The sequence below is a fragment of the Pangasianodon hypophthalmus genome, chromosome 18, assembly GCF_027358585.1.
Source record: "Pangasianodon hypophthalmus isolate fPanHyp1 chromosome 18, fPanHyp1.pri, whole genome shotgun sequence".
NCBI classification, from domain to species: domain Eukaryota; kingdom Metazoa; phylum Chordata; class Actinopteri; order Siluriformes; family Pangasiidae; genus Pangasianodon; species Pangasianodon hypophthalmus.
Window position 1 is genome coordinate 9,711,864 of NC_069727.1, and position 14,883 is coordinate 9,726,746.

Here is a 14,883-nt window from a genome sequence, read left to right on the forward strand (position 1 = left end):
CTTGCCAAAAGAAATGCATAGTAACATGAAATTTAAATTTAAAATTTGCATATCTTTAGCCTAGGTGTATGCAATCGTTTGATCTCAACTAGAGCGTACAATAGCGTAATCCACAATTATTTTGAATTCAGCCAGTGTCTATTACCTATAAGGATGAGGAACCACTTCTGCAGAAGTGCCAATATTGCTAACAAAAAAATCCTAGCAATTTTTACCAGCCAAAGAGGCCAGAGTCCTGCCTACTTGTTTTCTATCGGCCAAGTCCAAGTCCAAGTCCCACGATTACCAACACTGATGCTTTACAGTAGAATATTTTGGTATCTCACAAGTGGCACAATTTTGTTAGCTCTTATGTTCTGTTTTCTTTACTCAAATTGTATATGAAAGGCAGGTGGGTGTGTTCCAAATGTCATCAGGATGTTGCTCACTGGCACCCCAAGCTAACTGCAGTAAATGTGAAAAAAGCACTGCATGTGTTGAGTACCGATTTAGGTTTATTTCAACTGTCAGACATACAACTAATAACCACCAACATCAAAGGACTGCCACATAAACCTGCATACGGTGGAAGGAAAAGGCACATCATACTCTCAAGCATAGACCATTCACTCACTTCACGTGCTTGTACCATCTCCTCTATGCTTCTTCTGTAATGTATCCTTGATCAGAACACATTCATTCAGTTAGGAAAAAAATATACTGTAATTTGGCCAAAAAGATTTACCTATAGGAATTTTCACTTGGCCTGGCTTTGAGACTTGCTGTAGATCTTGTATACGAAGCTCAGTCTTTTCAAAGAAGCAGCAGATGGTCAAACACTTCTCCTGGTTAAGAGGCTAAATAGTTCAATCAAAAAGCCAGTCTGCAGTAAAGCTGATGATTCTTACATTTTCACTGGAGGATAAAAAACATTATTTATCACTGATTATTGACAAAAAATGCACTTATTTACAGAAGTATCTTCACAGCTTTCAAATCGAATAAGCCACTGCTTTAATCACCTGTGTCTGTGTCCTATTTAAAATAAAACACCTGGAGAAATGAAAGAAACATGAAAATCCATTTTGAGCTGCAAGTTTCTGGCTCATTACTGAATGTACAAAGAGGTGTAGATGGCGCTGTCCGGAAACATTCCTGGGTAGAAGAGATTATTAGCAACATTAGATGGAGATTAACAACAAAACAAATCTATGTTTGAGTGGTAATGATCAGGTACTACCCTGTTTTGGGGCCAACGAGGGCAAGAAGATAAATTAAATGTTTAAATACCCGAAGAGCCATCAACACTGTCCTGGCTCATTTTGTTCACTCTTATAAAGGTATGAGAGAGGTAAAGCTAGAACTCACAAGCCTACAATACTGACAGGACCTTAATACTTCCTTACATTATCCAATATTAAATGTAGTTGGGAAATATAAGAATTTATATGTAATTTAAGGATGATTTTGAATTCAGCCACAGTCCATTGATAATTGGTAGTGATGACGATGGTCCAATAGTCAACCAGTTGTCCTGCTATATTCTGCATTTTCTGTACTGCTTATTGTATGAGCAAAATACACTATACAGCCAAAGGTTTGTGATCTGACCACCAATCATATGTGTCCACTAAACCAATCATATGTGGCCATATAGTGTATACTACGTCTAGTTTCCCAAAAGCATCAGAAAGTTAATATGATCTTAACTGGCAAAAAAAAAGTGTTTAGTGGGATGCTCGCTCAACCATTTAAACATGATCATTTTGTGGTGATGCTTTTTGGAAACTAAACATGTGACCCAACACCACTAAAAGCCACTTGAGTTTGAGTTGCATGTGACAAACAGATTTTTCAAACTAGAACATCTGCGTTACCCACAAACACTTGATATGGTATTTAATCAAATGAAGGACTGAGGCTGGATAACATGCAGTATGTTATCTGAGATATTCTTTTACATTTATTTATTTAAATGTATTAAAATAAATGTTAATTTAATTTGACTGATCATTGAACATTTTCCTGATTGTACATGGAGTTATAACGTTCTTGTCCACAATGTATCTAGTGGATCTTGTTTACTGGTTATGGGAACTTGTTGCACTGCATATTTTAATGCTAAACCAGATACCTAGTGTAACTTAGCAGAGAACTGAGAACGATGCCATAACATGATGTCAAATGTCATTTTTTTTTGATAATGTCCAATAATTATGTAACCACTGTGGTGTGACGTTTTACACTGCAGAGTAGTTTTGATTACAACTTGAAAAGGTGTTTATTTTCTATACTCAAAAAGACATTTGTTTGAGAGGACAATAATCCGCTCTTATCTCAGGCAAGATCAAGTTGCGCCTTTTGAACAAGAGTTCCAGCCTCTTCCTCTTCCCCAGCACTTGCTTAAACAACCCACCATTTACACAACAAGCCATAACACCTGGCCTTTTCCAGCTCCACCTCCACCACTAATACCTGAACTTAGTTCAGTCCCACACTTCATTCAGCTAACGCAGACTTTTAATCTTTGTGTTTTGATGTGAAAAGATGATTGTGGATCATCTGACATAAGAGAACAATCTCGTTACAGGCATTTAAATCTTAACGCCATAATTCAAAGCAAAAGGGACTTCTTTATAAATGTCTTTTCCTGCTGCTCAAAATAAGACCTGAGATTTTAACCATTGAAAGCTACACATATGAGTAAAAGCAAAAAAAAAAAAAGAGAAAAAAAAGCTTAAAAAAAAAAAGAGAGAAAAGCCCTTAATTTGGATTTGTGAGGTACTGTATAGTTGCTACATAGACACCCTTTGTGGTATGTCAGAGCATGCAGAAAAATCTTCAATCCATTTCAGCTTCATTCATGCTTCAGTTTCGGGCTCAAGATTCAGTACTGGAGTCAGACAAACATATTCGATCAATCACAACATAGATGGAAAATGGTAAATAATCAATACTGATCCACTGACAAAAAAACAGGCTCAGCTAAAATAAAACTAAAATATAAACCCAAAAAAATATAAACTGAAAGTGTTTGTGTATCCACTCTTGGACAATCAGTAAAAGGGAGCTGCATTCAGTGAACATTATTACCTGCAAAATTCAGCTATATGAATACAAAAATATTCTTGGTCAGTGGGGAAAAGCCTATGAAGCACCACTACTTTATAGTCCATGAAAGCACTTGAAAAAGATTTTGCATGGGAAATATCCCACAAAATCTTCCTTCTTACAAAAAGTCAGATGCACTTTAAGAGCAACATTCAGTTTTTTTCTTTCAGGACACCTCAATGACCTCCATGCTCCCAGAAAAGCTGGACTGGCTGCCTACTTTCCCTAGGTCCTCTCTGGAGTGGCTCTCGGTCATGCCATCACCGAATTCCATCTGGCAGCTACGCCGCTTCAGTTGCTTCTCGAAGCTGCTCTCTTCATGCCAGCTACGGCGCGAGTCTCCGCGTTCGCTGCTCCTCTGTCTGCTCCGCCTCCTCACTGCCTCCAACCCTTGACTGCAGCTGTATGTCGCCGTGAAACTGCTTTGCGCACCTCCAGCTCCTCCACTGCCTCCACTGCTGAAAATGGCTGAGGTTGAGTAGAACCGTGCTGACTCAGATGAGAGGTACCAGCCACCGGTGACAGGTGCCAGAAGGATGTCGGAGTGCCAGCCTTTTAGTGCGCCTAACCCAGTTTTGGCCAACTGCTGCTGCGAGCGTGACAGGCCAAGCAGAAAGCTGGCAGCACTTGCAGTTTCCTCCATACTACCACTCCTCTGCAGTGGCTGGGGGCAGGCAGGTGGAGGAGGAGGCTTTAATGCTGCAGACTGGGGCTTATTGGATTGGTTGGGGTTGCTGGAGTGACTGGATTTGGCAGAGTTGATGGACTTGTTGCTGCTGGTTGTGGGACCTTCGGCTTGCTCCTTGTCCGGACTCTGTTCAGGAGTGGACTGCTCTGAAACCTCCTCCACAGGGGAGAACTGGCAAGGCTTAACTGATGGATCTTTAAATGAGGATGGTTTGTAGTAGTCTGGACTATCTCCACTGCCAAATGTGCGTAAAGGAGCTCCAACGCTTGGCTCTCCATATGACTTTATGTCCAGGGAGAAGGAGCGCTTCAAGCGCATGCTGTCCTCCATTTCTTCACTCAGCTGCAGGCTGCACAGTGCCTCAGCCAGAAGCTGCTCCTCAGGAACCCCAGCCAGTACACAGGGCAGTGTCAGAGGCTCTAGTGGTGCCAGGGCAGATCTCTCCACCCCGACCCCGCTGGCCGAGCATGGGGCACAACACTCATTCTCTTGCCCAGGGCTTGGCTTGTCGGCCAGTTCTGCCTGCACTGGCTTACCCTTAGCTGCCACATCACTAGGGCTCTTGATTTTCTTCTCAAAATCCAGCAGTTGGCCCAGGAAGTTAAAGTTGGGCGAGATGGTCGGCCTCTTCTCCTTCACAAACCTAGGAAAGACAAGGTTCATTACTTATTTGTGTCACAGTTTTCCACAAGAGCAGCTTTAACAGTAAATTCTAATATTGCTCTTGGCTAGTTCAAAAGTCATACCTGTATGCCTCGTCTAAGGACATGTCCATTCTTTTCATGATGTAGGCAATGGCGATGGTAGCTGATCGGGAAATTCCTGCCAGGCAATGGACTAGAACTCTGGCATTACAAGCTTTTGCCTTTTCTAGAAAATAAAGAGAAAGTAAGTTAACACCTGTTAACATACAGCAAGGCTATTCATCTGGCTTTATGCATCTAGGACAATACAGCATTACATAATAGCTCAATGCTTTGTGATTCATTCCTTAGTACTGACATAGTAGTCTTTTAAAATCTCTGTTATAGAACATCAAAATGAAAGCAAGTCTATCAAGTGAAGGTAAAACACTGACTCAGAAATCCCCTGTAATTTGAGAATGTTGTCAGTTTCCCAATACCCAAAGCTGGTGGTTAGACCTGACTCTGAGGCAAACCTCAAAGGCAAATCTCTTTAAAAACTTCCTGGCAGCTGACCTATGAACTCCACAGATTTGTCCAGCCATGGCAGGATCTTCTCACAAAAGCTGTCATTGACAGGTACACGCAGGAAGTGCGACTCGGGAATGAAGTCAGGTTTGGGACATGTGTTACTGGCATTGAGGACATACGCTATGTCGTTCTGCTGCATCAAATCCTACGGAGAGAAGACATTGTGTGTGTGTGAGGCTTTGTTCATTGCACAGATTCATATCTTTCACTGATTAGGTGACAATCGTATATGTAAAATGACTTACAACTTGCAGAACTTGCAGGACATCCTAAGGTTTTCTACATAAGCTTCCATAAGTATCTACTTATATCTCTACACACACATAAATATAAATATGTACACATTAATCAGCCATAACATTAAAAACGCTGACATGTGAAGTGAATCACATTATCTCGTTACAATGGCACCTGTCGTAAGCGTAAGGATCTGACCGACTTTGACAAGGGCCAAACTGTGATGGCTAGACAGCTGGGTCAAAGCATCTCCAAAACAACAGGTCTTGTCGGGTGTTCCCGGTATGCAGTGGTCAGTACATACTAAAAGTGGTCCAAGGAAGGACAACTAGTGAACCATTGACAGTGTCATGGGTGGACAAGGCTCTGATGTGCATGGTGAGCGAAGGCTAGCCCATCTGGTCCAATCCCACAGAAGAGCTATTGCAGCACAAATTGCTGAAAAAGTTAATGTTGCCTATGATATAAAGGTATCAGAACACAGTGCATTGCAGCTTGCTGCGTAGTCGCAGACTGGTCGGAGTGCCCATGCTGACCCCTGTCCACCGCCGAAAGTGCCTACAATGGGCATGTGAGCATCAGAACTGGACAATGGAGCAATAGAAGAAGGTGGCCCGGTCTGATGAATTTTCTTTGACATCATCTAGACAGCTGGATGTGTGTGTCACTTACTTGGGGAAGAGATGGCACCAGGATGCACTATGGGAAGAAGGCAAGCCAGCAGAGGCAGTGTGATGCTCTGCACAATGCTCTGTTGGGAAACCTTGGGTCCTGGCATTCATGTGGATGTTACTTTGACACGTACCACCTACATAAACATTGTTACAGACCAGACCAGGTACACCCCTTTGGGGCAGCGGTATTCCCTAATGGCAGTGGCCTCTTTCGGCACGATAATGCGCCCTGCCACACTGCAAAAATTGTTCAAGAGTGGTTTGAGGAACATGACAAAGAGTTCAAGGTGTTGACTTGGCCTACAAATTCCCCAGATCTCAATCTGATCGAGCATCTGTGGGATGTGCTGGACAAACAAGTCTGATCCATGGAGGCCCCACCTCACAACTTACAGGACTTAAAGGATTTGCTGCTAATGTCTTGTTGCCAGATACCACAGCACATCTTCAGAGCTCTTGAGGAGACCATGCCTTGATGGGTCAGAGCTGTTTTGGTGGCACATGGGGAACCTACACAATATTAGGGAGGTGGTTTTAATGCTATGGCTGATTGGTGTATGTGTGTGTATGTTTATACGTATGTGTGTGTGTATATTATATATATATATATATATATATATATATATATATATATATATATATATATATATATATATATATATATATAGGCAAATTATTTACCAAAATTGTTACCAAACAATCACATTTTCTGTAAAATACACTTGACAATACACTTTCATGCACTTGCTTAATGGTCCATATAGGAAGCGCCTGGATCCACATGCAGGATCATCACTTGTGCACATTTTCATGCCACTATAGCTCACCATGTTGAGCACGTCTCTCTGACAGCCCAGATAGAGATGAGGCAGGATGCGTGTAGGGCCGCTGCTGTTGAGGGGAAGACATGGCTGTGAGATACAGGAGGGCACCAGCATGCACTTTCCCTCACACAGACCAGGGAAGAGATTAGAGAACTCCACAAACCCACCTGCAACACAAAAAAATTACAAAAAATATAAAAAAATTTGTTCATCTATGCAACTATCCAATCAGCCAATCATGTGGCACAGCACAATGAATAAAATCATGCAGATACACGTCAAGAGCTTCAGTTCATGTTCACATCAAACATCAGAACGAAGAAAAAGTGTGATCTCTGTGACTTTGTTTGTGGCATGGTTGTTGGTATATATATATATATACCCAAATATCCAATGAGCGGCAGTTCTGTGGGCAGAAATGCCTTGTTGATGAGAGAGATCAGAAGAGAATGATCAGACTGGTTCAAGCTGACAGTAAGTCTATAGTAACTCAATTAACTACTCTTTACAACCGTGGTGACCTGAAAGGCATCTCAGAACACACATCTCAGACACCTTACCATCACACCCATATATGCTTTGTGAACATCCCATTCCAGATTTATTCCCCATTTATAATATTGTTATATTATTATAACCTCAACTCTTCTTTGAAGGTTTTCCACTAGATTTTGGAGCTTGGCTGTGGGGATTTGTGATCATTCATCTACAAGAGCATTAGTGAGATCAGACACTGATGTTGGGTGAGGAGGTCTGGGGTTCAGTCAGTGTTCCAGTTCATCCAAAAGGTGTTCAGTGGGGTTGAGGTCAGGGCTCTGTGCAGGACACTCGAGTTCTTCCACTCCAACCTTCACACACCATGTCTTCATGGAGCTCGCTTTGTGCACAGGAGTATTGTCATGCTGGAACAGGTTTGGGCCTCTTAGTTCCAGTGAAGGGAAATTGTAATGCTACAGCATACAAAGATATTCTGTACAATTGTGTGCTACTAACTTTGTAGCAACAGTTTGGGGAAACCACATATGAGTGTGATGGTCAGGTGTCCACATACTTTTGGCCATATAGCGTATGAGAAAATGGTCCGGGACTGTAGAAGCAGATTTGTAAAAGCTGAACATAAGTAACAAACTGAAATTATTTTATGCTTTTAAGTGTTAGTTACTGTCTAATCCTTTCTCAATTACTATATAAACAAAATGGATGAGGCTAAACACACTGCTCAACCCCATCAGAGTGGAGATAATCCTGTTGTGTATATTTTCAAGTGTGAGGTTTTGAGTCCAGCACCCTGAGCTTAGCCACAAGTGTTCTAACCTTTCGTCAGTGCGGTGATGTTTTAGATCTGTGCTGTGTAAAACTATGATTATGTCAGTCGTTATGTTCACACAGAGGCGGAGTGACCTCGTACCTTTAACTTACTGCACCTCCATTACATCAGTGCTGGAGGCAGCATTATGACAGACATGATAAAGCTGTCCATGTTAGGTTTATTACTTTAGTAGGTAATTTACGCTGACATTTCAGTTACACTCACTGGCCATTTTAGAGGGAGAGGTTGTTTTTGTGTGTGTGTGTATGTGTGTACGTTCCTCCACTGGGGCTTTTACAGCATGTTACAGCATGAGTAACACAGGGATTCTTTAGACATCCTCAGAAACCAGAATCACTTCCCTCTTTGAGACTGTCATAGTGTGAATAAGAATTTTCACAGCCGTGCTCTTTCAACATCCTTTTTGCAAAGCTTTTCCTTTTAACACACACACACACACACACACATGCACGCGCACGCACACACACACACGCACACACAGCTTATGTAATGATGATGTAATCCTGGAGCTGAAGCTGCTCCACTATTAACTCTTGCATGTGTCAAGAACTGCTCAACAACTGAACTTTTGAAATGAGTCAAAACGACATTGAAAGAGACTTTGTAATGTGTGTATGATGGAAAGAGAGAGACAGGAACAGAAAGAGGACAAGAAAATATGTGTGCATATCTCTAAGAGCTAATAATATTAAAGAGCTGTCTGACTTCACCAAGAAAAAAAAACAAAACAAAACAAAAAAAAAAAACCCTTGTTACTTAGTAACTGAGGGGTTACCTCAGGCTACACAGTGTTTATTGAGGCTTAATCTGATGCCATGTGTGGAAAAAGTCTCTGGCACTTTGCTAAAGCTGGCCAGACTGACACTTTTTGCCTTTTTTATTTCTATTACTAGATATATTTTCACTCATTTTACTCACTTCAGGATAAAACTGCTGAAAGAAATGTTACGTAACATTTTTATTACGAAATGATCTTACAGAGCTGGAGTTCGGTGACAGCTTTTTCCTGTAGTGATGTTCAATGTTTAACTTTGCCTTCCTGATAAATATACTCAATATTACACAAGATAGTGCTGTAACCTGGTGGAATTAGATGAAGATTTAAAAGAACATTTATCAGATTTAGAGAGTGAACAAACTGTGCTTTTCTTTACTGACTTTTTTGTCAGAGGTGTATAATGTAATAACAGTAGAATAAAATAAAAAAGTTAAACATTGCTCTGTTGTTAAATGTGTGAAATACAAGAACCATGTTTAGTTGCTGTTTTACGAAATGTCCCAAATGCTAGAGAGCATACGAGCAGTATGCTCATTTTGGTTAGTGTTCTTGTGGTGTAGTCTCAGTAGGCACTGGACCCATAATTCCCATAATTCTAGCAGGCAAAACGTGTATTGGTTGATTTAATGTCTAACTGCAATCTGAGAATTTTTTTGGATTTATAAGCAGGTGAGTGTATAGGTTTACTTTACAATTTACAATTTACTTACATTAGTCACAAAATAATCATAAGTGCATGTCCAGTCCCAAGTCCAGTGCATGTTCATCTTACTCTGCGTTCACACTAATGAGCAACAAAGTGATAGGCAACTGTTCATTTTCTATGTACCTGTGACAGTGACAAAGTGACATGAGAGCTGAGAGCTGAGATTTTCTCAACCTTATTCAAATTAGGTATGACACGGTAAAGTGACAAATACAAATGACTGGCTCCAGTGATTCCTCGGACCAATCATATGGCGCATGTGGTAAAGAATTTCTTTCCAACTCCTCTCACAACTTTAGTTCCTACCTGCAATTAGTTCCCATGTACTGCTTGACTCGAAAAAATGGAAGAAAAACGTATGACTGTGGTTTCACCTTATCCTGTTATATATACACACGACCTTCAATTAAATGTATATAGAGACATTACGAAGAAAAAAAAAGCTTAGAAGGAAGTAGCTGAACTCGTTGACAGTGACAGCCTCACTATACACACTTACATATATAGTCTTTACACCTTTATTAATAACATCTAAGGTAAACATTACAAATCAAACAACAACTCTGCTAAAACAGGAACAGAAAATACCTCAAAATTTATTTAGCATGCTTCTTTAGTATATATGGAAGGAGTCTCCAGTGTCAGTGCTTTGTAACAGCCAGAGATAAAGCTGTAACTTTCTAACTTTTTAATTATTTTTGAAATCTTCAGGATGAAGGGTTTTCCAGTTTCTCTGTAACATGACAAGCTGCATTTTTTCTTTTTCTTAACTTTAAGAGAGAGGGAAAAAAGTAGGGTGATGAGGGAACAACTGTTTATTGCTGCTGTAATGTAAGCGATAAGAGGAACTAACTTTCACATTACACATACCTATAAAAAGTATGGTTGATTATTAAGAGAAATTGTATGGCTGATAAACTGCTGAGGTATAAGAGGAATAACACACTTTCCCACATGCTGTTACTGGAAAAGAATCAAACAATAAACAGTGGCAGGCCATATTTTTTTCCTGTATCGGCACTCCTTGTCATATTCCTTAATTAGTGGCCCTGTGCTGTGTTGATTTACACATCATTACACATGTCCCTGTGCTCTGTTTGTTACGTACACAATACTGTAAATTAATGAATTCTCATTTTCTAGCCGCTCTTCTTCGTAACGCTGTATGTACAGGATATTGTCTAAATTTCTTTAAGGTCCTCTCAATGAGCATTACTAGTTAGAATGACTCTTCTACCAAAAGGTGTTTAGGATACATCCTACATGTTGCCTTAAATGGGTATGACTTCATCTGGCTTCACTCGTCAAAGTGAAGTGTGTTTTATGATTGTGTGTAATGAAGGTAAACAGACATATCAAACCTGAGAGCAGGTGGACAGACGGGAAACTCCTCTCGAGTTTGGCCAATAGGACGTTGAGGAAGGCCTCTGATGACAGGGAGGAGGGGTCAGACGAGCTCTGGTCATAGACCACCACTTCCTGATTCTGCAGTTCCAACTGATGCGCGCACACACACACACACACATACACACACATACACAGAAGAGTCAAATTAGCTAAATGAAACCATTTCAGCTGCTCAATAACAACTACACATAAATGCTTAGACAACAGTGATTTGTGTAACGGGAACTTATTAGTAATTTAATCAAACTCTGTTTCTGACAAGCACATAAGCCCAATTGGGATGAAGTTCATCTTCTTGAGATTCTTGACAACAGTTATTATACATCATATTTCATGTGATGTTATAAAGCAACACCATCTTTGTCTGAGTCTAGACAAAAGCAGTGCTTTCACTCACGTATCCTTTAAAAAGCTATAAGTTGTTGTTAAAGTTTTTCCCCTCTCATTTTCTACCCAGTTTTGTCTATTGCCAATCCCCACCCTTTACCTACCACCTGGGGAGGCTGAAGGCTAACACGTGCTTCCTCTGAGACAGGTGAAACCAGTCAATCGCATTTTTCGAATTGCTGCAGCAAAAAAAGAGCACGCCCAGAGGAAAGAGCTATCCACCCACTTCCACATACATGAGCTGACAGAAGCCCACAGTTGGTGGGTCTCACTCTGATTGACAGGAGAGAGAGTATGCCCCTCTCACCCAGAGAGTACAGGCAATTTTGCTCACTTGGCTTCCAGCCACCGATGGGTGTGGTATCATTAGGATTTGAACTCATGATCTCCTGACAACAGGGCAAACACGTTTCTGTTGCACCACTCAAGAGCCAAGTTGGTGTTGAACTTAATTCACATGCCGTGTCATCATCATGGACTGCATGAATGGCATAATTTAATTTACAAGCTGACAAAACACGTCATTTTGCTCATTTATTCAACACACTCACCAGAAAAAGAAAAAAGCTTTATTTAGCAAATTATTTAGCAGTGAAGCAATGAGTCATCAGCAGTCAATAACACTGAGTTAATAACATAAAATGATGAATTACAAATGTACTTTTAAGTGCTTGATTTAAAAAGTGGTAATGCTTTCACTTTGCAGCTTCAGTACTTGTGACAACACTACAAAAAATGTCTGATTACTGACCAACTTCTTATTTTCTCAATATCAGATTATTTAAAACTTCACATATTTAATTAATTTTGTTCAGGTGAATGTACTCAAAGTGACTGCCTTCTAACTTTTACTGCTCTAATGGAGAGCTTCATTCTTTGGTTGACCTACAATTACGTGATGGTGTCCAGTGGCCAGTGACGCAAAACCAGTTTGGTAGTAATGTAGGTCATTGGTGTTGTCTCTCATGTTATTGCAAAATTATTTATTAATATTCACTCTTGGAATTAAATCACCAAATACAAACATTATTATTATTATTATTTTTACTACATTCATACATCAAAAGTAGATGCGCAAAAAATGGTGAGCTTAGTCACTGCTCTATTCAACTCCAGTAAAAGAAACAATAACACCATGCTACTTCTATTTAAATTGCTCAGAGTCTACAAACACACACATACATACACACGTCTCTAGGCTTAATTAATGATAACTAAACCCACAAACAACATGTGACATGAAAGCTTTCTTGAATATTCATGGAATACTCATTATGCACTCCAGACACTCAAACTCAAAGAGGCAAATAAATTTGCACAAACAATCTACGCCCTCTGTATGCATATATTTAGCAACAAGCAAGGCCTCGGTATACGCACATTTAATCCCAGATCAGATCTCTGCAGCACAAGCTGACCTATTTCGAGGTTTGATGAAGCCACTCGAGCTGGTCCAGCTCTATATTTTTCCCCCGCTGGGCCTCACACTGATCTCCAATCAGTTAAATAAACCTTAAATCTCTAACTGATATATATCAAGCACAAACAGTTAGATCCCGCCTGATCCCAGACCTGCAGTCTGCAACCAACTGCAGCACTTTATTCAGGCCAGCAGACCCTGCAATCGGTGTCAGCTAACCTAACATGCTGTGAGGGCTGGGTATTGGGTTTCTTTGGCACCACACGCAGACACTGCATGTCACCCACTGTCACGCAGTTCCAGGTCCAGATACAGTCATGGAAAATAAGTCTGGGTTCTCATGTGGTGTTTGGTCTCTGTAGCTATCTGTGCTGGATACCTAAAGCTGAGATCTACAACTTGAAATAATTTTGGGCTGGATGTAGCACAGATTGGAACAGGATGGCAATATGGCAGAAAAAAAAACAGGAATATAAAAACCTGTTTGTAAAAGTGGTCGTGGTCGTTTACATGAAGTAATCTGTAACCAAAGGCTGCATTTACATGAATATAAGTCTGAATCAATGTGGTGATAAATACATAAGGCATAATAACTGGATATATCACACAGTGAATTCTCAAATCTGATTGATCAGAATAGTAATTAACTAACAATTAATGATGCTATAGTGCCACCTCTGACAGTAGTACCGGTTGAAATTCAAATGATAGGTTTATATTAATGCGTTTCTTTATGAAGTTAGCATTTCTATAGTAACACTTCATGCACAAGGGCTCATATGGCTAATTATAAACGGATTAAAAACATGGTGCTATGTAACAAAGACAAGAAAAATGCATAATCGATGATATGGTGATATTATAAGCTTTCTGTTGTATGTAACATTCATGGAAAGAGTCTCCAAGGTAAACGTTTTGCGGCAGTCAGTCACGGGAAAGTCAGGACAGAGGAGACTGCGCTTGGTTTTTTGGTAACGTGACAAATTGCATATTTTGTCTTCTTCATTTCAAAAGAGAGAAAAAAAACGGCAGCCTGGTGAGGGAATGACTGTTTACAGCTGCTATAATGCAAGTGACAACAGAAACCAGATTGTCGTGCGGACTTTCCACAACATGAAATGTGTATGTAAAAACGTGTCATTTAATAAATCAAACATTGTAATCTTGGGAACACTGCTGTTGTATAAAAGGAATGAAACACTTCAGGGTGTGCTGTTACTGGAAAATAATCCACGTCAGGTCAGTAACAGTATCACAGCACGACAGCACGACAGCTAACCAGCTGTGTTTTATCAACACTAAGTGTCTTGTTTCCAGAGAAATAAGACGTTTCAGAGAAAAAAAATCCTTCATCATCTGCAGATGATGTAATCGTTTCTGTCAAAACATGACGTTCATTCCATATAGAGTTTCCAAGGTCAGAGAGTGTATGAGCTCTTTTTCCTTGTTTCCTCACTTCATTGCTCATGTAACAACAGCTAGCGAGGCAAATAGACGTCATGAATGTTGTGCCCATCGCTGTTGAAGTGTATCGAAACTGAAAAGGAGAAAATGAAGGTGGAAAAAAATGCAATGCAACTCCTGTGGTGACATGTGAGGAGTAATGGGTGACAAAATCCGATCCTTTAGGACCTGTGATCTTTAATAATATATAAATAGGATCATATTATATTATATATAACGTGATTACTAGAATAATGACTTCTCCAGTGACAGTGTCTTCCGACTGCAATGCTATCAGCACAGCAGATGGCTGTCTCAGATCTCCGGATCCGTCTCACTCTTCCCTCCCTCACTTGCTATCTCTCTGTCTGTTATCTCAGGATTCTCATGCATTCCACAGGACAGCATGGCTCTGGGTTTGATGTCATTCCCGATTGAGCAACACTCGAGTTCTGACATTACACAACCCCAAAGCATCCCTTATACGCCAGTGCATCTCGTTCTGTATCTGACTGCTTTTGTCTGCGTACGAAAAACACCAAATAAGAGAAAACATGCTTATAGTTAGAGTGAAGAAATAAAGCAGCCCTGATTTTTTGAGTGTGTCCATGTGTGTGGAGACAGGGAGGCTCAAGGCTGGACTGAGACAGATAGCACTGGGATGAGGTCACTTGGCAACCTGTTG

General features: G+C 40.4%; 1 protein-coding gene across 3 annotated transcripts in view; it reads right to left on the bottom strand.

The window, feature by feature from the left end:
• Positions 1-476: 476 nt before the first annotated feature.
• dusp16 (dual specificity phosphatase 16) overlaps positions 477-14,883 on the bottom strand; it is a 31,761-nt gene continuing 17,354 nt past the window's right edge. For all 3 annotated transcript variants that reach the window (XM_053241675.1, XM_026922860.3, XM_026922859.3), the window contains exons 3-7: positions 10,903-11,038; positions 6,731-6,894; positions 4,978-5,137; positions 4,525-4,648; positions 477-4,421 (exon numbers count right to left, since the gene is read on the bottom strand). In XM_053241675.1, coding sequence (XP_053097650.1) covers positions 3,257-4,421; positions 4,525-4,648; positions 4,978-5,137; positions 6,731-6,894; positions 10,903-11,038 — 1,749 coding nt within the window. In that variant the 3' untranslated portion in view covers positions 477-3,256. The remainder of the gene's footprint in view (positions 4,422-4,524; positions 4,649-4,977; positions 5,138-6,730; positions 6,895-10,902; positions 11,039-14,883) is intronic.